The sequence below is a fragment of the Lipotes vexillifer genome, unplaced genomic scaffold (assembly GCF_000442215.2).
Source record: "Lipotes vexillifer unplaced genomic scaffold, Lipotes_vexillifer_v1.1 scaffold533, whole genome shotgun sequence".
Classification (NCBI taxonomy): domain Eukaryota; kingdom Metazoa; phylum Chordata; class Mammalia; order Artiodactyla; family Lipotidae; genus Lipotes; species Lipotes vexillifer.
The window spans coordinates 1,242,889-1,265,240 of record NW_006773553.1 but is presented as its reverse complement, the minus strand read 5'-3'; the positions used below and the strand labels follow the sequence as shown (position 1 = coordinate 1,265,240).

At 61.6% G+C, this 22,352-nt stretch overlaps 1 protein-coding gene across 1 annotated transcript in view; it reads right to left on the bottom strand.

The window, feature by feature from the left end:
* Positions 1-22,352, bottom strand: part of MYO15A (myosin XVA) — a 50,544-nt gene that overhangs the window by 4,696 nt on the left and 23,496 nt on the right. The window contains exons 31-64 of the mRNA XM_007448418.1: positions 21,904-22,139; positions 20,383-20,564; positions 20,044-20,116; positions 19,659-19,847; positions 19,265-19,431; positions 19,064-19,158; positions 18,443-18,563; positions 18,178-18,245; positions 18,028-18,105; positions 17,690-17,870; positions 17,467-17,599; positions 16,772-16,877; positions 16,561-16,633; positions 15,408-15,529; positions 15,173-15,232; positions 14,659-14,734; positions 14,261-14,376; positions 14,054-14,172; positions 12,850-12,991; positions 12,280-12,391; positions 12,121-12,195; positions 11,551-11,729; positions 10,930-11,045; positions 10,603-10,675; positions 10,067-10,139; positions 9,761-9,834; positions 9,448-9,530; positions 8,070-8,200; positions 6,882-6,976; positions 6,638-6,715; positions 6,203-6,299; positions 4,333-4,493; positions 3,473-3,606; positions 191-324 (exon numbers count right to left, since the gene is read on the bottom strand). Of these exons, the coding sequence (XP_007448480.1) occupies positions 191-324; positions 3,473-3,606; positions 4,333-4,493; positions 6,203-6,299; positions 6,638-6,715; positions 6,882-6,976; positions 8,070-8,200; positions 9,448-9,530; positions 9,761-9,834; positions 10,067-10,139; positions 10,603-10,675; positions 10,930-11,045; positions 11,551-11,729; positions 12,121-12,195; positions 12,280-12,391; positions 12,850-12,991; positions 14,054-14,172; positions 14,261-14,376; positions 14,659-14,734; positions 15,173-15,232; positions 15,408-15,529; positions 16,561-16,633; positions 16,772-16,877; positions 17,467-17,599; positions 17,690-17,870; positions 18,028-18,105; positions 18,178-18,245; positions 18,443-18,563; positions 19,064-19,158; positions 19,265-19,431; positions 19,659-19,847; positions 20,044-20,116; positions 20,383-20,564; positions 21,904-22,139 (3,952 nt within the window). The remainder of the gene's footprint in view (positions 1-190; positions 325-3,472; positions 3,607-4,332; positions 4,494-6,202; positions 6,300-6,637; positions 6,716-6,881; positions 6,977-8,069; positions 8,201-9,447; positions 9,531-9,760; positions 9,835-10,066; positions 10,140-10,602; positions 10,676-10,929; positions 11,046-11,550; positions 11,730-12,120; positions 12,196-12,279; positions 12,392-12,849; positions 12,992-14,053; positions 14,173-14,260; positions 14,377-14,658; positions 14,735-15,172; positions 15,233-15,407; positions 15,530-16,560; positions 16,634-16,771; positions 16,878-17,466; positions 17,600-17,689; positions 17,871-18,027; positions 18,106-18,177; positions 18,246-18,442; positions 18,564-19,063; positions 19,159-19,264; positions 19,432-19,658; positions 19,848-20,043; positions 20,117-20,382; positions 20,565-21,903; positions 22,140-22,352) is intronic.

The following is a 22,352-nucleotide window of genomic DNA, read 5'->3' as shown; positions in this document are numbered from 1 at the left end:
CCCGCCGGTCCAGCTGCCGGCCTCAGGCCCCCCTCCTTCCCTGCCGGGGCCCCCAGCCTAGGTGGGGCCCCGGCGAGGACTTCCGAAAGCTGGCACCAAAAATGCCTCTGTACAAAGGCAAAGGTGCCTCCACCCCGCCCTCCTCAACCAGGCCCCCGCGGTTCCCTCCCCAGCCCGGACTCCTTCTCACCCAGAAACTGGGCGCGAGCCTGGTGGGGGCTGAGCGCCTGCATCTGCTGCCGGTGCTGGCCGAGCAGGCTGAGCCACGCCGAGGCGGCCACAGTGCGGTAGAGCTGGGCCGGGATGTACTCCTGGGCCTCGCGCCTGGCGTGCAGGGAAAGGCCGCGCTGAGTGCCGCCAGGCTTTACGCTAAACCTCCTGGACCCCCACTCACTGCGGCATGAGGCTGACTCAGTGCCTGGGCACACAGCAGGTGCTCAATAACCTCTGAGCAGTGCCACTAGGCTCCCCGTTTGCAGAGGAGGGAACAGAGACCCTGAGAAGTTTACCAGCCAGTCCAAGGTCACACAGTGACCGGGCCGGGCCGAGGCTTGAACCCAAGGTGGGTTCGTCCTTTGTAGCCCCCGCCCCAGGGAGAAGCCCAAGCCACAGGGGTGAGAAGCACACGCTGAGGTAAGTATCGGGGCAGCAAAGCAACCACCAGTGGCTGGTCAGAGCCGGAGGGCACAGAGCACTGGGCCCACCAGGCCAGGCCTCCCCCTGACACATGCTGGCTCCCCTGGAGCAGCCCTGTGTCTCGGGACATCTGAAAAACACCAGCAAATACCGGTCCCCGCTGCCATGGGCTGCACACTGGGGAAGGGGGAACGTCAGGGGAACCCCCCCAAAAGACCCTCCGGGCAATATCTTTCCTCTCTACTCTGCTGGGTAAGAGCCTAGCATCTGACCCAGTCTCCCCAGGTCTGGATCCTGGTCCTACCACCTATTAGCTGGGGAAGCCATATCCCCTCTCTGGGCCTCGGTTTCCTCACTTGTAAAAGGGGTAAAGAAAGTGCGGTTGGGGACTTCCCTGGTGGCACAGTGGTTAAGACTACGCCTGCCAATGCAAGGGACACGGGTTCGAGCCCTGCTCCGGGAAGATCCCGTATGCCGCGGAGCAACTAAGCCCGTGCACCACAACTACTGAGCCTGCGTGCTACTACTACTGAAGCCCGCGCGCCTAGAGCCCGTGCTCCGCAACGAGAGAAGCCACCGCAATGAGAAGCCCGCGCACCGCAATGAGAAGCCCGCGCACCGCAACGAAGAGTAGCCCCCGCTCGCCGCAACCAGAGAAAGCCCGCGCGCAGCAACAAAGACCCAATGCAACCAAAAATGAAATAAATAAATAAATAAATTTATTAAAAAAATTAAAAAGTGCGGTTGGGGAGATTAGCTGAGACAATGTATGCAGAGTGCCTTGCAAAGAGTAGGAATGCCACAGCTGTCTTTCTCCAGGGCTGGGATGATACCTTTCTGTGCTTCCTGCACTTTCCCCTTAAAATGACAGCACGGAAAGAGAGTTGGGTGCTGAGCCCTTACAGTGTGCTGGGCACCGGGACATCCTCTGTCCACACTCCACTGCCTTCCCTACGCTGGTTCACACCAGGGGCTCTCACAGTGTGGCCGAGGGTCTGGGAGGGCAACGCCACTTCCTTAAGAACCTGAGCGGTCATCTGCTCTCCCCTCTCGTTCCCTCACAAGTGCTCGGTGGAGTACGCCAGCGGCTTGGTGACACGTGAGATCACAACAGACTGACAGAGAGGCAGAGACAGGCATCCAGCTGCCGTCTGTCACGCCAAATGGTACAGAGATTTGCAGAATGTAAAACAGTGCCGCTCTTCTCACTGGAGTTTTTGGGAAAATACACTTGTGTTTTCATAACTTATTTATATTAATGTGTAATGTTACCTTCCACTATTTGTATTATAATTATCACATATACGCCTTTAATATTAACACGGGGTGTCCTTATTTTTAATTACTAAGTCAATATTTTAAATCGTTTCTCAGTTTTAATTTTGAATAGTGTAAATATATCAATAGATACAACGCACAGAAACAAAAGCCCTTTGGGGTCTTATTTTTAAGAGAGTAGGGGACTTCCCTGGTGGTGCAGTGGTTAAGAATCCACCTGCCAATGCAGGGGACACGGGTTCAAGCCCTGGTCCAGGAAGATCCCACATGCCGCGGAGCAACTAAGCCCGTGTGCCACAACTACTGAGCCTGTGCGCCTAGAGCCCACGCTCTGCAACAAGAGAAGCCACCGCAATGAGAAGCCCAGGCACTGCAACGAAGAGTAGCCCCTGCTCGCCGCAACTAGAGAAAGCCCGTGCGCAGCAACCAAAGACCCAGTAGGGCTTCCCTGGTGGCGCAGTGGTTGAGAATCTGCCTGCCAATGCAGGGGACACGGATTCGAGCCCTGGTCTGGGAAGATCCCACATGCCGCGGAGCAACTAGACCCGTGAGCCACAACTACTGAGCCTGCGTGTCTGGAGCCTGTGCTCCGCAACAAGAGAGGCCGCGATAGTGAGAGGCCCGCGCACCGCGATGAAGAGTGGCCGCCGCTTCCCACAACTAGAGGAAGCCCTCGCACAGAGACCAAGACCCAACACAGCCAAAAATAAATAAATAATTAATTAAGGAGCCAGATTTTTTAAAAAAACCAATGCAGCCATTAATTAATTAATTACTTTGTTAAAAAAAGAAAAAGAGTAAAAAGGCCCGAAGACGGAGAGCCTGGGATGGCTGATGTCTCGCCTCTTCGAAAACATCAGTTTAAAGGCTGCCTGACACCCCACAATTTGTTTTTTAATATTTATTTATTATTTAGGCTGCAGTGGGTCTTAGTTGTGCCACGCGGGATCTTTTATTTATTTTTTTTAATTTTATCTTTTAAATTAATTAATTAATTTTTGGCTGTGTTGGGTCTTCGTTGCTGTGCACGGGCTTTCTCTAGTTGCAGTGAGCGGAGGCTACTCTTGGTTGCGGTGCGCGGGCTTCTCATTGCGGTGGCTTCTCTTGTTGCGGAGCAGGGCCTCTAGGCGCATGGGCTTCAGTAGTTGTGGCACACGGGCTCAGCAGTTGTGGCTCGCGGGCTCTGCAGTGCAGGCTCAGCAGTTGTGACGCACAGGCTTAGCTGCTCCGCGGCATGTGGGATCTTCCCGGACCAGGGCTTGAACCCATGACCCCTGCAGTGGCAGGCGGATTCTTAACCACTGCCCCACCAGGGAAGTCTCCCCACAAGTTTTTTAAGGAATTCCCTGTCGTCGGAGATTGTAGGTGACACCACGGTGAACGTTTCCATGGCCAAATCTTTCTGCGGGGCCATGTGTGTTTCCTGGACCACAGGGTGTGTGTCCTGAAAGCTTTTTATCACTCAGTTTGCTCTGAGCTATTACTACCAGCTGGAAGCGACCTATCGTGCCCGGAGGTGGGGTCCCAGCTGGACGGGCTGGGCTGGGTGGGTGCTCACGTGCTGGGCAGGTGGAAGTGGTCCTTGGCTCGGTGCTGCAGTGCGGCCAGTTTGGACACTTGCTGCAGCTGCTGCTCGCCGGGCTGGCCGGCCGGCATGCTGCTGAACAGACCCTTCAGGTAGTCGGGCAGCACCTGTGGGGGACGGGGTGATGCAGGTGAGGGTCCGCGGGCGGCCAGGCACTGGGCAGGCAACTGGGGAGGCGCAGACACAGACACTGAGTGGTTCCAGCCCCACTCACTTCCAGGGGAGGGTGGCCTGTCACTTCCCTGGGCTTCTGGGAGGAGTGACACATGACGGTGAGCTGGGAGGGCTGTGGCCAGGAAGCCACAGGACCCCGGGAAGCATTGGCACCCGCCTGCAGCATGCAGGACCTGGGGTCCCATTTCCACAAGTCCTCAGGCTGCCGCTGGCTGACCCGCAGGCAGAAGAGCCCAGTGGCCGGATTTGGACTCGGAACGGCCGCAGCTTCGGCACCAGCTCCAGAGAAGCACGCGCTCTCTGTCCAAGCACATCCGCAAGTGTCGGCACAAGAGGAAGAACCAGGCTTTGTTAACCCCACCACCCTAACTTAGACGACCAAGTCTCAACGGGGAGGGGCAGCACCACGAAAATGACAAGGCCAGGCAAAGCCTCTCAGCGAGGGACAGGCCAAGTGCTCAGCGCGGGAGGGGAGCCAGAGGAAGGAGGGCGGGGTGGCCTCCTGAAGCGGTGCCATCTGGGCAGCCTCGCCGGAAGACTCAGAAAAGCAGAGCCCGCAGGGAGCAGACGCCTTGGGGCCCGAATCATGAAGGCCTCAAACGCCAAGGCCCAGGGGAGCCCGCAAAGTTCCAGAGCCTCAGAGCGGCCCGCGCGCTGACCTGATTGTAGTGCATGGTCACGTAGAGCTCATTCTCGAACTTGAGCGGCTGATCCCAGAGCACGCGCCGGAACCACAGCGTGTAGCCACCATCCACCTGCTCCATCTCCGAGGCCACGTCCAGGATGTAGGCGCGACGGCTGAGTGGGCACACGTGCTGGCCTGTGGGGAGCCGGGGTCAGCTGGCTGGGGTACGAGTGGCAAGCCCCCTCCCCGCTCTGGGACACAGCATCCTCAGTAAAGGAGAGCACGTTTATGGGACAGGGTGCCTGTGTTTGTGGAAGTTGTAACCGCAAGCTACAGCCCGCCTAGGTCTAGGGAAGTGCCCTGCGTGGTGCTCAGAGAAAGCCTAGCCCCTTTCCAGAGGAGGGCTGGGGACAAGGAGGGGCACACGAGGCCTCAGGTCAGGAGGGCCAGTGGATGCCTTTCTGCAGAGCTCCTTCAGGGGAGAACCCCCTGCCGGTCTCCTGGGGCGGGTAGGGAGGACTGTGGGGTCTGGCGCTGAGTGGGTCTCAGCCTGTACGAGAGGCTTAAGTTTTCATTTCCTGAACTGACATTTCTGCTTCCATCCCACACCTTCGGTAAAATTTTACCAAAGCGGGGGCGGGGTGGCACGATGATAAAGTTCAGACTCTCGAGGACAGACAGTCTGGGCTCAAATCCCAACTGTGTGACCTTGGGTAAGTCCTTTAATCTCTGCAGCAGGCTGAATAACAGCCTGACCCCAAAGATATCCCCGTTCTGTTCCCCACCACCTGTGAATATGTACCTTCATGGCAAAGGGGACTTTGAAATGTGATAAAGGACCTTGAGATGGGGAGATTATCGTGGGTACCCAAGTGGACCCAGTGTAGTCTCAAGAGTCCTTAAAGAAGGAGAGATTGGAAGATGCTACGCTGCTGGCTTTGAAGATGAAGGAAGGGGCCGTGAGGCAAGGAATGTGGGCACCTCTAGAAGCAGAAAAGGCCGGGAAAGAGACTCTTTCCCAGCGTCTCCAGAAGGAGTCAGCCCCGAGGACACTCTGGTTTCAGGACTTCTGACCTTCAAACCATATGATAATAAACCTGTGTTGTTTTAACCCAATGAGTATGTGCTGATTTGTTATGGCGGCAACAGGAGACTAATACAGTCTCCCTGGGCCTCAGTTTTCCCATCTGTAAATGGGAACAGTAACCATCTCATTTCATATGGTTGTGGTGGGGATTAAAGCAGTTTATAGGATGACATGCTCTCAGCAGTGCCTGGGACATAGCCTCTGCTCCATAAATTCAGTTATTGGGATCATTTTGTTACTGCCTTCCCCTCCCCCTGTGTCTTGGCTGGACTCCGGGCAAGGAGGGCTGAGGATACATGGTTCGGAGCCGAGGCAGCAGCGGGAGAGCTGGTTGGAGGTGGATGGAACTGACAGGCTGGTGGCAGGAAGCAAGGCCACAGCCTACAGCAGGTGGGCTGCAGGGGGAAGGGGTTCGGCTGAACTGAGAAGGGCCAGGTGAGACCAAGGGTGGGGGCCCTTACGGCCACTATTAAGGCGTTAAGAGACAGGAAAAAGTACTTGCACTTGTGGGTCCAGGAGTCGCATCCTATCAAGTCTCATCCTCCTTGAGGGCAGGGCCCACTGAGTGGCCCGAGGGGCAGAGGGAGGCATCAGGGGAGCCCTGTCTTCCAGGAACTCGCGATCTGACGGGCCAGGCAAGCTCACGTAGAATGAAGCAGAGAGGGGCAGACGCAAGGCTGGGGGCGCTCGGGACAGGGAGGGCCCTCTACCTGGGCCTAGGGGCTTCCTGGAGGAAGTGGCATCTGACCTGGGCCTTACAGTGGGGGTGGTGGGCGTGGTCCCAGCATGCCGCACCCTCTGGCCTCTGGCCACTCACCTCGGTTGGTGACAACAAAGATGACGTACTCATCAAAGGCCTCGGGGCGGGTCAGAGCCATCTCAGCACAGATCTCCCCCACCACGTCCAGGGCCACCTGCGGTGAGGGAAGCGTGAGGCTGCGCTGGCCTGGCGACCTCTGCCCCCAAGCCCACCCAGACCCTGTGCGCAGAGGCGAGGATCCCCAAGGTCCCTGGGAGCCAGCCTCATGCAGGAAAGGGCACAGCTTTTGGAGTCTGAGAGACTCGGGTTCCGAGTTGGCCTGTCTCTTATTTGCAGTTTGATCCGGAGCTGGAGGTCCCACCTCCCCCAGGCTCAGGCTGCTCCTCTGAGAGATAAATCCTGCCTAGTGGGGGAGCCTGGGGGGCTCAGCACCCTTAGGGGCCCACCCTGGAGGCTGGGGTCCCTGCCCGACGGAGACATCCCGTCACTTACGGTGCACGTTTTGATCTTGAGGTGGCGCTCGAGGCCTCCGGGGAGAAGAAAGAGCTGCCTCTTGGAACTGCGGCCGGCCTGGGGTGAGGAGACTGGGGAGGTGGGAAAGGCCGGGCCAGGGCTCTGGGCCAGCTGCTGTCCCCTCCGTGGGGGTCCCCGACAGGGACCGGGCAGGGCCGGCGAGTGCGCGTGACAGGGTCTCTGGGCCGGGCTGTCTCACTCACCCCAACCCCCCGACGCTCACCAACATGGCCCGAAGCTCCATGCTGCTGGGGAGCTCCAGACGGCCACCGAAGCGCAGCGTTCTCTGCAGGTTCTGCTCACAGGCCTTGGCGATCCCTGCAGAAAACGGGAGTCAGGGCCTGGCCCAGGGTGGGCAGGGGAGAAAGGGGCTCCTCCAGCCCCAGCCCTGAGTCCATGGGGCGGTGTGGGGGGGTAGAAGGGTGGGGCCGTGTGTCTGCTCTCCCTTCAGCGGCTGAGGAGACAGTTCAGAGGGCAGTGATTTACCCAAGGTCAAGAGCCAGAGTGTAAGACCTGGATCTGAACCCCATCCCATGCAGTGGAGGCCTGCACGCCTTGCTTATCCATGAGCCCCGCAGACAGCTGGTGACTCGGGGCTTGTCCCGCGCAGGCCGTGTGTGGCTAAGATGACGCGGCTGTGCGCAGCATCCCGGCGCAGAAGCCCCCACCATCTGTTTCCCCATCTCTCTGGGCTAAGCAGTACCCTCGCCCTGCTCTGGGGAGGGGTCAAGAGGGCTGGGCACACTCTGCCACCTTCCCTGGAGCTGAGTCTCTTCACTTCTGAGTCCAGGGAAGTCTGCTGTCTGAGTCAGAGGAGTCTTCAGAAGCAAAGAGAGTGAGGTCCCCGTCTGCTTCACGGCCGCCGTGGTAACCACAGGGGCCCCGGTCTCTCTCTTAGGGGGACCCAGGGGTTGCTCTGGAAGCTAGGCTGGGGCTGAGGCTGAGGAGCGGCCCCTTTCCTCCAAAATCCAAGGGGAAAAGGCCAAGACCCTGCCACCAGCCTTGGCGCCCCTGCCTGAACCCTCTCAAGACTCCTGTTGATTCCCAAAGACCAGAGAAACAGGGCCCTGCCACCTCCTCCGCTTCCACTCCCACATGCCACACATCCTCCTCTCTGGGCCTTCACCCCTGCTACTCAGCCTACCTAGAAATCCCTCCCATGTGCTCACGACCCAGAGCAACACTTCCTCTGGGAAGCCTTCCCTGATACGCCATCCTCCGCCCCCCGCCATTAGATCAGACAACCCTTCGCATCAGCCCCTGCGGGACCTCCACAAACGTTTGGGGATGGACTGACATTAGTAAACATTGCCCGGGCACCTGTGAAGGGCCAGGCCCTTCGGCCAGCTGCCCGGCCGGTCCTCACGCAGACAAGCCCTTGGCCCTGACTCCCCGCCCGCTGGCCCCTCACCCTGGAAGGGCAGGCCCGGGGTCCGGCCCACGTCTTGGAGGAAGCGAACGAGGTGTGGCTGGAGGACTTTGGAGCAGCTGCGGTAGGCAGCCACGATGTACAGCAGCCTCCAGCCTCGCTGGCAGCTGTCCCTGCGAGGACACACACGGGGCTACGTTGCAGGTGGCCGCCGCACTACGGTGCCACGCCAGGAGTCTCTCCCACTCTCAGGCGGCTCATCTTCTGAGGAGGCTCCTCCTCCCTGCCCAGTGAGAGCAGGGCCGGCGGGCCCAGAGCCGTGCAGAAGCTGTGTTCTATTGAGAATCCAGGCGGGAGGTAGGGAAGGCAGAGGACGAGCCCCCCCACCCCCACCCCCGGCCAAAAGACAAGCCTTCCCTGGGGGCATCTCTCTGGGTGACGGGAGGGCCGGGGGGACCCTGTGCAGAGCTGGTGGCGGGTAAGGCTGGGAGGGAGGGGCAGGAGGACGTGCTGAGTGACTGAAATTCCTGGTGGCTGCGAGCAAGTGGACAGGAGGTTGGCACACGGTTTGGGTCCCCACTGTGTGCTGGTCATGTGCGGGACACGGAAGCTCACCTTTGTGCTGCCCTGGTGTGAGGGTTTCATTGTGGGGACCTCCGGCGTCTAGGGACAGCACTTGGGCTTCCTTTGGGAAACCACCCACCCCTCCCCGGTCCCTGTGGTTTGGAGATGGGTATCAGAGCCAGGACCAGCCAACTAGAACACTGCAGCCCCCACCCCTGCCACGGCGACTGGTTTAGGGATGGGTGTGGGAGCCAGGTCTGGCCAGTTAGAGTTCAGCCTCCCTCTGGCTATGGTGATTGGTTTGGGGACAGGCACATGACCCAGGTCTAGCCAATCAGAGCTCTGTATCGTCCAGTCGTTGTGGTTGGCTCAGGGATGGGCATGGGACCAATAAGACTGGATTTGGGAATTTTTGCTGCAAATATTGGGTCAGTCTTGCTTTCCCTGGGATTGCTGAGCTGGGAAATGTTTCTCTCCAACCTATGGGATATGTTGCTTGGGAACGATATCAACACAGAGGAAAGCAGGGCCAAGATACAGAGAAGGACTGCTTCCTGGTGACGCTTGGATCCAGCTGTGCCTGAGGTCCTATGTTAGACTCTTCAGTTACCTGAACCCTCTTTTACTTAAACTAGATTTAGTTGGGTTTCTGTCACCTGCAACCAAGAACCTGGACTCACACATTATCACCACGTTTTCCAGATAAGGAAACTGAAGCTCAGAGACAAGAAAGGGCTTGTCCCAGACCAAGCACGCTCTGTCCATGAAGTGAGGGAGAGACAGGGGGAGAGACTCCGGAGGCTGACCTGGCTCCTCCTGGAGCATGGATGCGCTGGGGGGAGGGGAAGACACTCACTGCTTGGTGCTGGTGTTGTCTGTGATCTGCTTCACAACTTGGCAGTAACACTCGTCCCGCATGACCTCATGGTCCCTGCACAGCTGTAGGAGGGTGGGCCAGGTCACAGGTCACACGCCCAGCACATAGGAACAGGGTGGGCACTTGGAGATGGGCCTGGTGCCCCTTCCCCAGACCCCTCCCCACCAGTGGGATGCATTCCTCTTTGGGCCACATGAGAGCTTCCCCCCGCCAAAGTCCTGCTACTCTGGTTGACAGATGGGGAAACAGACACTGGGCAGGCGAGGGAGCACGAGCAGTCAGCTGGACTGACCTTCAAGAGGGTGCAAAGCACGTCCAGTTCACTCTGACCCTTCAGCGAGGCATCCCCCATGAACCGCATCACAGCTGGAGGAAACACCTGTCCCACTCGGGCCACCAGACCCCCAGCTGCCTGCCCCCCTTGGGGACCCTGGGATTGGACGCCTCCCCGGGAGGCTGTGGCCAGAGGAGGAGGGGGAGGCTCCTCCTCTCTGCAGGGGCCCCACATCTGAGTTGAGGGAAGGGGTGGTGGTGAGCAGGGGTCACAGTGCGGGGTCCCACCTGGCCCAGAGCCCTGGCCGCAGTCCCACCCCCACACCTAGAAACATGTCTGTGGCCATCTTGTTGAGGCTGCTGTCGCTGAGCTCAATGAGGGAGTCCTGGAGCGGGGTCTGTGGGGAGAGGTGCTGGGTCACCAGGAGGCAGGGTCTTGATGGGAGGGGCTGAGTCATGGGGGTGGGGTCTGTGATGGGAGGGGCTGAGTCGGGAGGGAGCAGGGTCTGTGGGGAGAGGGGCTGGGTGACCAGGGGCCAGGGTCTTGATGGGAGGGGCTGGGTTGGGAGGGGGCAGGGTCTTGCTGGGAAGGGCTGTCATGGGGGCGGGGTCTGTGATGGGAGGACTGGGTCAGGAGGGGGAGGAGGGGAGGGCCACATGGTGCCTCCTCTTAAAACAGGAGGGGCCACACCACCAAAAGGCAGCCTGGACGCCACTAGGGAAGACACTGCCCCTGGGAGGAATGCAGGCCCTCGGGGTGCTGAGTGCTTGGGTCCCACTGGGGACAAGGCTGTTTGGCCCACAGGCCCGGGAGGGGGCTCTTGTACCACCATTTTACAGAGGGGGCCTGCGGCTAGACACCTTGGTGAAGCAAAGCATGTCCTCCAAGGTTCTGGACTCCCGGCCCTCCTTGGATTTCGGCCTGAGGCCATCCCTGCAACAGGAAGCTGACACTACTGACCAGTCTCGTCTCCAAACTTTGGCTACACCCGCTTCCCACCTGGAGTGTGCTTGACTCAGTGTCAGCCCACCGGGTAGCAAGGCTCCCGAAGTGGAGGCTGCAGGTGGGCCTCACCCCTCAGGGTTTCTCATCTCCCCCCAGAACTGGGGCCTCCCGCTTGGGCAGCTGCAAGAAGCCCCAGAGGGACCCTCCCCAGGGTGGGGATGCCGTGTGGGGCCACCACTCACTGGGGTCTCCTCTGAGGGTCTCGGAAATACTTCTGGGCAAACTCAAGCATTGTGTACGGTGGGAGAGCCAGGCCGTCCTCCCCGCGGTCCACAGAGCCAGCCCTGACTGGGGGACCCTGCAAGAGGGCCAGCCGCCGTACCCCGCCCAGTCAGAGCGGGCCCAATGCCACCCCCGGCTGACTGTGCCCAGACCCTCTCGTGTGGGCCCACTGCCCCCCCAGTGGCCTGGTTCGGCTGACCCTTACCCCTCACTGCTTTCTCTCTCTCCACCCTGGCGAGCTCTGTGCCACAGGACTGGACCTGCCCCCCTCACCTGGCCCCGCCCCGGCCCAGGTGGACTTCACCTGCTGGCTGGCCCAGGCTGGTCCTGCCCCATTGGCCTGGTCACAACCCTTCCGCTGACCCTCACCCACCTGACCCCACTGGCCATGCCTCCAGCCATCTCTGGTCATGTCGGGGCAGGGGGGTCACATCCCAATAGGTCATACGTCTGGCTAGCTCAACCAGGATTCCGGGCCCCAGGATGGCCTGCTCTTGGCTAAGCCCCTCCCCTCCACCTCCACAGTCAGGCTGACCCCCTTACTGTGTCCGCCCTTCGGCCCAGCCCCGGGCAGCTCTCACCTCCCTCCTGCGGCCCACCTCCCGGGCAGCGGCAGCGGAGGCCACGGCGGCGGCCACGGCGGCAGCGCGGCCCCGGCCCGGCTCTGCAGGCAGCTGCAGAAAGTCGGGGGCAGCCGCAGGCTGCACCAGCTCGGAAGGGAAGCGGCCCACACGCCCATGGATGGTCCCAAATCGCCAACCTAGGGGGCGGGAAGGGCTCTGAGCAGCGGGAGGGTCTCATCTGGGGAGCAGGGGGGCCCAGGGATACAGAGCTTGTGCGGGAGGTGTGTCACAGGGCCATTTACAGAGGAGGACACAGCTCTGGGAAGGGAAGGCATTCCCTCAGCGGGAGCTGCAGAGAACAGAATGCAGTGCTTGTGGACCCTCGGGCCACACACATGGAAACGCTAATGTCCACAGAGACCCTTCAGCCAGATATGTGGGCAGAGGCCTGGGCTGCATGGCCGCCTTAGGAGCTGCAGCCAGGCCAGACCCTTTGGGACCCCACAACCCAGAATCGTGCATCCGCTCTGTTTGGGGTTTCTAGGTCTGGCAGCTTTGGCAGCTGAACGGGCGTCCCGGGGTACCTACCGAAGTCAGGACCTCGACGCCGCAGCTCCTCCAGGTACACAACCTTCTTGCCGACCACACAGCCAGCACTGTAGCCTGAGGGCCAGACCTACGTCAGCACCCACTGGGAAGCGCACCGCCCCCCCTCCCGCCGTGCCCACCCCTCCCCGTGGCGCTGACCCATTCGAGGTGGCTCCAGGGGCTGCAGGTGGATGATGTCGCCTTTGTGGAAGGCCAGCAGCGCTGGGTCCTCAGGCAGGAAGTTCCTCACAGCGACCACGTAGTCCGAGTCCTGGGTCAGCCGGGGACTGGGTGAGGGCTGCAGTCCCATCCCCCTCGTCCCGGAGGCCAGGGGCCACTCCCCTGCCCCTCACACAGGACGTCAGAGCACTGGCCCAGGCCTCACCCCCTCCACCCCTCCCGAAGCCTCCCCACTGAGGCCAGGTGCCGGGCCTGGGGGCTGCCTGGTCTGGAGGGAGCATGGGGGTGGATGCTCCCACTGCAGTGCGCAGCGGCGAGCAATGCAGTCCTTGCAGGAGGGTGAGCAATGCAGCTGCCCTGGAGCCCAGAGGCATCAGTAAAGGACTTTGGAGGAGCGGGCAGAGGGCAACGGGCATCCCAGCTGGAAGGCACAGCCCGCGCAAGAGCCTATGGGCTCGGGTGCTGCCGCGCACACGCATCCGCGCCTCCCAGGCACGAGCCCCGCCCTGGGCCCTCGGCCCGCTGGGGCGTCTGTGGGAGGGCCCTGACCTGCTTCAGCTCCAGGATGAAGTCGTCCACCAGGGCCTTGACCTGCCGAGCTCGGGCGGAGAAGAGAATGACCTGCTCGCGGGCCAAGTTGAACTCCAGCATGTTCCGGGAGGGGATGGTCACAAACAGGATATCCGCAAAGCTGGAGGGTGGGAAGGTGTCCTGAGGGCAGGACCCCGCAGCTAGAGGGATGCCCTCCGCCTCCCGTCCGGCTCCTTCTGCGCCTGCCGGCCTCCCCTCCCCTCCTGTCCGCAGCTCTATCGTGTTGCCCACACCCTGTGAACCCACAACCTTCCAGCGCTCCCCAAGTTGTGCCTTTTATGTTTTGGCCTCATGATCCAGCCTCCCAGACTTTGCCCACACAAATCTCTTTCAGTCCTTGAGCAAACTCTCCAGCTCCTGAAGCAAGGAGCCTGCACCTAACCGGCGAGTGAGGCTCCCCCTGTGCTCTGGTACAAAGGACAAGTGGGCTGCTAGGAGGGAGGAGTCCGAGGACTCAGGAAGGTCTCACGCCGCCGAAGCACCCTTTCCCTTCTGAGCTGCGTCTGCATCTGGCTGTTCACACGGTCGCCCCCGCTGCACGGCGAGCTCTGTGAGGGCCGGGCTGCGGCGTGGCCGGAGATGGGGATGGGGTAGTGGCTCCCAGCTCCCCACTTCTTGGCTGTGGGACCCAAGACAAGCAACACCTCTCTATGAGCCTGTGTCCCTGATTGAAGGGCTCTGGCACAGAGCCGTGCATATCGTAGGTACAGTCGCCCCTCGGTATCCGAGGGGGATTGGTTCCAGGGCCCTTTGAGGGCACCAAAGCCCACGGATGCTCAAGAGCCTCCTATAAAATGGCCTGATATTTGCACATAACCTACGCACATCCCGTATACTTTAAACCACCTCCAGATTACTTTTTTTTTTCTTTCCAGATTACTCCTAACACCTGATTCAATGTAAATGCTGTGTAGATAGTCATAAAAGCAATGTAGACGTTATGTGAATAGTTGCTGGTGAGTGGCAAATTCAAGCTTTGCTTTTCTGGAACTTTCTGAAATTTTTTTTCTGAATGTTTTCCATCCGCGGTTGGCTGAATCTGTGGATGTGGAGCCTGCAGATACGGAGGGTCAACTGTAGGCAGTCAACGGCCGTGGGAAGCGCTGGTGCCGGCCCACGTCCAGCGTCCGGCCAGCCCCATTCCCGCCCACCTGCCAGTCACCTGTACGTGCGCAGGACCCGAAGCGGCCCACCGGCCTCGTGGCTGCCCTTGACCACGCGCAGGAGTTTGATGCCCGTGTGGGACACAGCTAGGATCTGCACGCCGGTGCCCACGCTGCCCTGGGGTGGGGACGAGTGGCACGTGAGGCTCTTCCGGCCTCATCTCTGGAGCCCCTGGGCGGGCAGGGGGCAGGCAGGGGGCTCGCACCGTGGCAGGGAAGAGGCGGGAGAAATAGACCTCCCAGCTGTCGCGTGCAATGCTGACCACGGCCCGCTTCACACTCTCCGTCACCAAGGGCCTTTGCGTGTCCAGCTGGTTCTGGGCTAAGGGACACAGGTCGGGTCAGGACTGACCCACGTGGCGTCGGGGGAGGCTGACCCTCAGCAAGGAGGTGTCAGTCTGTTGTGTTCCCAGTGTCCATACTGGGAAACTGATGTCCACAGACAGACAGGGACAGCCGAGGCCACAGCCGGTCAGGCAGAGCCCAACCCAGACCTGCGGCTGGGCCGGGGGAGAGGCCAGGAGCAGAGCGGGGAGGGTTGGCGGGGGGGGTCTAGCTGGTTGCCCCATCGACATCCTTCCCTCCCCCTGGCCCCCCACGGTACCAAACAGGGCTTTCATCTGGAGCCTCTCCTCTGCAGAGATGCGCAGGCAGGCCTCGGAGAACGTGTCGTGCAGGATCTGTGGGATGAGTGTGACACCGGCGGCCTGTGGGACTCCCCCAACCAGGAGCCCACGCTGGACTGTTTTAGGACAACGGGGAATGTGGCAGGGGTGCCTTTATGCAACAGTGGGGTCGTCTGTGTAAATCAGATCCCACTCCCGAGGATGCTCTCCCTTCTCCTCACCTCCACCCTCCCCAAGCCCTAGTTTCCTCATCTGTATGGTGGGGCTTGGGCTGGACCCCAGGCCCCGGGCAGCTCAGACCAGCTGTGAGTCTGGCTAGGTGGGACTGTGGGCTCTTTGACCCTCTCTACAGTGGGGGACTCGGCAGAACAGCTTCCCCTCCTCACTGTGGTCGAGGACCCCAAATCCAAGAAGGAGGATTTGCAGATGGCTAGGCTACGCACCCCCTGCCCTGCTGAGTACGCGAGGCATTTAGGAAGGAGAGGCCCTCACCTGGCGGAACAGCAGGTCCAGCTGCACAGGGTGGCTGTAGCTGTCCTTGGGGTAGAACACCTGTGGGGGCGGGGTTTCCGTGAGGACCTTCTGGAGGCCCCTCCCCCGCTGCAGCCCCACTCGCTCTGCACCATCCGCGCTCTGACCCTGACCCTGGCTCAGCTCCACCCTGACCCGGTCTCCTGCCCCCCTTGGGTCCCTCTACCCCCATCCAGCCCCAGCTGGGCTCCAACACCTCTTTGCGCAGGAAGATCTGCCAGGGGGCATCCTGGTAGCCGTAGAAATCGGGGCTGAGGAGGCGGTGCAGCCGCGTCTGCACGGGGTCCTCGGCCGGCTCCAGGGACCGTGAGGCCAGCACTGCAGGGGCGGGAGCAAGCTGGGGCAGAGAGGCCTCCTGGCCCGTGGCGTACACACACCTGATCATGTGGGCACACGTGCACACTCACACAGCCCAGCCCTCCTCCCCGCACATGGAGACCCGGCGCCCGCAGGCCCAGCCAGGGGCCGGGGGCCTGGGAGCAGGAGAGACAGGCCGCTGCCTGGAGGCCAGGCCCCGGCAGGTGTGGACGGAACAGACAGTTCAGAAGGACAAAGCTCTCAGTGCCGGGAGCTGGGGTGGAAATAAAACTGGTGACTCAGGAAAGTCTGGGGGCTGGTCTGTGAGGGGCATTCGGTCTGGGCGGTCGGGCAGACCTCTCTGAGGAGGTGACACTTGAGACCTGAATGTTGAGGAGGTGCCGAGCATGCAAAGATCTTCCGGGAAGAGCATTCCAGGCAGAGGGAACAGCAAGGACAAAGGCCCTGAGGCAGGAGTGAGCTCGGTGTGTGCCAGAAACAGTGAGGAACAGAGTGTCTGAGCGGGCAGATGGGATTGGGAAGGTGGGCAGGTCATGCTGTGTCACATGGGCCACAGTGAGGAGTCTGGAGTTTATCCCAGGAGCCACTGGAGTGTTGTTGGCAGGCGTGACGTGAACCAACTGATCTCTGTTAAGATGGCTGTGGCTGCCGTGAGGCAGGAGATGCAGAGGTTAGGGCTCCAGCTGTGACGCCAGGATGCCTGGGTTTCTATCCCTGATCTGATACTTTTGAGCTGTGTGATCTTAGGCAAGTCACTTAACCTCTCTGCGCCTGTCTTCCCACCTGTAACATCTAGAGGCACAAATGGTACTGTGTTGAAGGGTCTTAGTGAGGATTTAGTGAAGTCAGAGTGGGCCGGGACTGAAATCAGTGTTAAGTGTTGATGCAATTACACAAACGTCCACACTGTAGGTCCACACGGGCCCAGGGACACGGACACACATGCCACCGTCACGCAGACCAAGTCTCACCTGTGTTCACACTTGGACACCTGCCCTTGGGCCCCTCCGTCCCTCCCTCCTGGCCCTCACCTGGAGTGGGCCCCACGGATGGCCTTGGTGTGCTGGTCACTGGCTTCACCAGGGCTACGGCCTCTCTGGGGACCTGTCCCTGCCCCAAAGACAGCGCTCAGGGGGGAGCAGCAAGGCCACAGCTTATAGGGGCAGCTGGTTTCTGAGGCTCCCCCAGAGGCCCCACTTTGTCCTGAGTTCCACCTGGGCCCAGCCAGACCCTGCCCCTCACCTGGGTGCCAGGTGCTGCCGCTGCATGGCTCATCTGCCCCCTCAGGATCATCAGGGCCTCCTCGTGGGGGTCCGGCCGCTTCACGAACACCCTCCCGCCGTCCTTCCTGGTGGGTGGGACACTGAGTCTCCTCTTCCCAGCCACATAACTCTACAATAGGGGACTTTTTCCTCCACCCCCATCACTATAAACGAGAACCCAGAGAGGACCAGAGACGGGTGTGGGGTCACACAGCACACCCTAGAGAGCGGTCCTGGCCTCCCTCTGCCTGGGTGGCTCATCTGGACCACCTGTGTGAACAGACTCACTCCCTAAAAGGCCTCCTCGTGGGGGTCCGGCCGCTTCACGAACACCCTCCCGCCGTCCTTCCTGGTGGGTGGGACACTGAGTCTCCTCTTCCCAGCCACATAACTCTACAATAGGGGACTTTTTCCTCCACCCCCATCACTATAAACGAGAACCCAGAGAGGACCAGAGACGGGTGTGGGGTCACACAGCACACCCTAGAGAGCGGTCCTGGCCTCCCTCTGCCTGGGTGGCTCATCTGGACCACCTGTGTGAACAGACTCACTCCCTAAAAGTTGCTGGGCGGGGGGGGCTGCGAACCCAGCAGACAGGCACATGGGTGGCAGCTGCGCAGGCCCGTGGGGAGGCCGCCGTCCGGACGGCTGGAGGGCTGGGGAGGCCGGGCTGACCTGAAGGCCTCGGGCCGGCCTCCGCGGGGCGGCTGCTGGTGTTGCCTGACGATGTCCTTGATCTGCTGTGTGGGCTGCGGGAAGTGCTCCGAGTTGAGGGTCGAGGACCGGACCAGCTCTAGGCCGGGTGAAGCTGTGGCAGGGGCATGGGGGCACAGGTGAGTCTGCCCTCCCGCCCCGCCCTGGGAAGTGGGAGGCCCCCCGGCCGGGAGAGGACACTCACTGGATTCTGGAGGTGCCTGGCCCTGAGCTAGAATGGGGACGGCCACGGGCTTGGTGGGGGGCCTCGGGGCCTTGACCAGAGGAGCGGGAGCCACAGGCTTTGGAGCGCAGCGCAGGAGCACGGGCTTGGCTGGGAGTCCGGTGCCTACGAACTTCGGCCGGGCCTCTGGCGCTATGGGTTTCTGTGGAGAGCAGGGTGTGGGGCGGACTTCCCGGGACACACCAGTCTGCTCTCAGGGACCCCACATCTGCCCAAGAGGGGTTGAGGGGGCTCCTGGCTCAGAGAGGCACAGCGACGCCCCAGGGCACCACAGCACTCACCTGGGGAACCAGGCTCACCTCTGGCGGCGATGGCCTTGGGCTGGGACTCAGGGGCTGCTGCTGGAGCGCCATGGCCTGCAGGGTCATCTCCCGGGCCTGGGGAGAGTAGCGGTGGTGGGCGGGCAGGCCCAGGCCCCGCCCCCCGCAGCCCCCCGCCCCGGCACCCACCAGCAGAACAGCCTGCTTGCGGATGAAGGCTTGCTGCAGGGCCAACGTGGAGGCGTCCAGGCCTGGAACTGGGGGGGCCGTGTCATGGGACGTGGATCCAGAGGCTCGGGAGATGGGGGGGATTCCCTACCATGCCTGCCCCTCCTCCGCTGGCTCAACCTCTCCCCATGGCCGAGGCTGCCTCTGTTCTAGGGCCAAAGCAGCCCTGAGAACCGAGGGGCTCCACCCTGCCCGACCCTGGAACCGACCCGGGGCAGGCACTGACTTAGCTTTGGCTTTGGCTCTGGAGGTCTCCGGGGGCTGCCTTTGCTGCCACTACTGCCATCTCCACCAGGCTGGCCTCCCCCTTTCATGCGGTAGGCAATGGCTGTTGGCTTCTCCAGGTCCTGGGAGCAGGGGCAGGTGGCTCAAGTGACTGCCCCAGTGCCGTACTCCCCGGGTTCCAAGGCAACAGGCACCTGACACCGCCACCGCCTGTGTCCCGGGGGCCTCCCACCGGCCAGCATCTGCTGTGTGCCCGGCCTCCGCTCACACGGCACCCCAGTCAGCCCTCCGGCAACCTTGTGAGCCCCAACCCACCCCTTTCACAGGGGAGCAACTGAGGCTCAAAGGGGCTGCGCACTGCTCAGGGCTTCACGTTATGCCTTGGAGGGGCTCCTGGGAGTTCCCAGAGTGAGCAAGCGTGCCCGGGGTCCCGCTCCCAGTGTGTCCTGGACCCCCAGCTGTGGGTCCTTCCGAGCACCTCTAGCTGTAAGGACACCCTCATCCTTTGCCTGACCCCCAGCAGAGATCCAAAGGAGACACGCCACCCCACGACCCTGGCTGAGAGAGGCTCCTGTGTGCACACGCCGTGCTGTGGTCTGCAAATGCCCTGCTGCGTCCCTACCGCATCCCCGTAGGACAGCACGGGGTCGAAGAGGCTATCCAGGTAGCAGTCCAGTCCTTTGTGGGCCACAGCGGGCTCCCCAAGGCTGTCCGAGTCTGGCGGGGTTGGGGGACACAAAAGTCAAGTCCTTTTCTCCTGCTGACGACCATTCCCGGCTCCCAGCCTCCCCCCCACCAGAGACAGCGGCCACGGCTGGTTGACCTTGGTGGGTCGCTGTCCCTCTCTGGGCCTCAATCTCCCCATTTGTACCGTCCTCATTGCGGCTGCAGTACCCATCGGAGTTGGCCACGACGGGCACGTGCCCCAGGGGCTGGGGCCTAGCGGGCGCGTCCTCGTCCTCGTCCGAGTCCCAGCTGTTTCCAAACACCCTGTGGGGATGGAGAACAGAGAGCAGCTGACCCCCCAGAGACCCAGAGCCCTCCCAGAACCCCTGTTCTCTCCTGTGCCCCGGAACTGGCTGACTCTCTCCCTTTAAAGGCAGGGCCCTGTGGCGAGCCCCACCTCCGTGAGGACCTCGAAGCTTAAGTTCAGAACGCAGTCCCCCACCACCAGCATCCAGGAGGGGGAGGCTTGCGCTAGCAGAGGCCTTCTCTACCTGAGACCTCCCCTGCCAGCCGTGGGCCTCTCTGCACCCACGACAAAGTAGGCTTTCCGTCGCGGGAACTCCCTGAGTAGCTCGAGGTCCGACACCAGGTCCAGCACGTAGTCGTGGCCGGCCAGCTCTGCCCACTGGAGCCCCTTCTTCCTAGCCACCGTCCAGCCCCGCCAGCCGTCGGTCAGCCCCCTGGAGACAGCACGCGAAGGGCTCGGAGTAAGGGACAGAGCTGAGAGGTACCACCGGGGGAGACCTTGGGATGGGAGCCAGACACCACTCATGGCCAGAGTGGACCCTCCGGGGCTGGGGGCCTGGCCTCTCGTCCCTCCCTTCCTCCTTCCGAGGTGCACAGGGGTGCACTGGGTGGGGCATTCCAGGAGCCCACCTGTGCCTCAGAATGTCTCCAGCCACCTCTTCCCCCGTACTCCAGGAGTGCACCGGGCAGGAGAACTGGTCACCTGGGCGGCAGCGGGTGCAGGGCTCAGCCCAGAGCGTCTGCAGGCCAGTCCTGCGGCTCCCGTGCTCTCGTCCTGGACCCTGAACTTGCATCTCACGGCCCTGGCTCCCCTCCCCGCTTCCAGGTCCAGCCGCCGTATGCCCACACACACTGACCTCTCTCCAGGGCTACATCCCGCAGGCCCCTCCCCAGCGCCTCCTAACCCCAGGCTACTGGCGCCTGCTGACTCCGGCTGCCCCTCCGTAGGGCAGGGAGAGGGCAGCTCACCATTGAAGCAGCCCACGTCCAGCGCCATTCCGGCCTTCTCCTGGGTTGCTTTCCACTCGAGCTGGGTCAGAGGGAAGGTGCGGGCAGCGCCAGAGCCCTGCTGTTGGGCCTGGCCCATGGCCTGCATGAGGCGATGTTGACACACAGCCTGGAAGCCATTCCGCCCATAGTCAGACACAAACCTGATGGGTAGGAGTTGGCGCGAGGGTGAGGAGGGACCTGAGGCTGGCCGGGAGTCGGGGAAGGCCCCGAGGCTAGTCAGGGGGCCCAGGCCGGCCCAGAGCTCTGAGAGTGGTCTACAAATGATCTTGGGCAGCCCGGAGCTCCTGGGCTAAGCGGAAAGCGTCCAGGCCAGAGGTCCAAGGACGGCCAAAGCGGTTCCAGGTTGGCCCACCTAAGCTTGTTGGAGCAAAATGTCACTGCCAGGGTAGGGTCTGCAGGGGATGTGAGCAAAGACCTGGCCTCTGGGCACTCCCTCCGCTCCCTCACCAGGCCACCCCGGGCGGTCATCGGCCCTCCCTGAGCCTGCTTCCAAGTTCACAGAGACGGCCGTGCGGGTTCAACCTGACCCAGGACCAACCAGCCTGATCCCTGGCAGTGGCGGGCACTCCTTGTGCCGGGCTCCCTGGCCCCTCCGCACCGCTGGCAGCCTGGCCGGGAGCACCAGAGGAGCAGGCAGACAGCGGCTGCATGCCCAGCTCATGACAGAGCCATGCCCACGGGAAGCCCAGCAGGCAGGTAGTGGCCGTGCCCCCGGCACAGATTCCCAGGGCCGGCCAAGGGAGCTGCCCCTACTGCACGCGGCTCCGGGGAGCTCTGCACGCTCTGTAGTTCACAGTTACCCTGTGAGGTGGGTCCTGTTACCATCCCCAATTTCCAGGTAAGGAAAGAGGCTCAGAGACGGGCAGTGACTTGGCCCCGGTCACACAGCAACTACGATGCTGCCCAGGGCCTGCTCGAGCTCCTCCCCTTGCAAATCATTCATATCACCCAGCACAGTGACATCAACATCACCATCATCTTATCAAGACCAGGGTGCTGACAACGGCTAGGCTACACACACACAGCAGGCTACACTCACCGTGAGCCTGTCTCTGTTCTAAGCACTTCACACGTGTTTGCACATTTAATCCTCACACAGCCTACTACGTAGGTACTCTTATCAGCCCCATTTTATAGAAGAGGAAACAGGCCCAGAGAGATTAAGTAACTTGCCCAAGGTCACACAGGTCATACGCAGCTGAGCTGGGATTTGAACACAGACTGTCAGAGTCTACACTCCTAACCGTACCGCTACACCCCGCCCCCCAAGATGTGAGAGGTCAGCGCCTCTCTTCCAAATTCCCTGCACCCTGGGCTGGCTACCTCCGAGTTCCAGAAGGCTTGTATCCCACCTCACCCAACTCCTGCCCTCTGCGGTGAAGCCCCGGGCCAGCCCCCAAGCCTGAGCTTCCAAGGACGGAGCCTCCCTCCTGGCCCAGCCTGACCTGGCGTCCGCCCCGGCCTGCCAGCTCTACTCACTTGAGCAGGTACTTGTCAAGGCGCGGGGAAGGCGCAAAGCCGCTGAGGCAGGCTGCCAGCAGGAGCCAGCCCCGCTCAGCGTTGTGGGCACTGGGGTTCCGCCACACCTGGTTGGCCAGCTGTGCCAGGATCTCATCCCGCAGCTCGGGCACCGCCAGCCCTTTCTGCACGATGTAGTTCCCGAAGACGTGGTCCCGGGCTCCGTGCAGCTGGGGGTCGCCCATGAAACGCAGGATCTGGCCACAAACAGACTCTCCTGGGCTTCTCGGAGGGCTGTTCCCGCCAGGTCCCCACCCCCACCCCACATCCCTCTCGTGTCCTTCCCATGTCCCCCTGGCCATATGAAAGTCCCCCGTGTTACAGTGTAATAACCATACCCTGGGCCAGGTGAGCCAGCCTTTGGGAAAAATCAAGATTCTCCGGCTCACAAACCTTCTATAGCCCCAGCC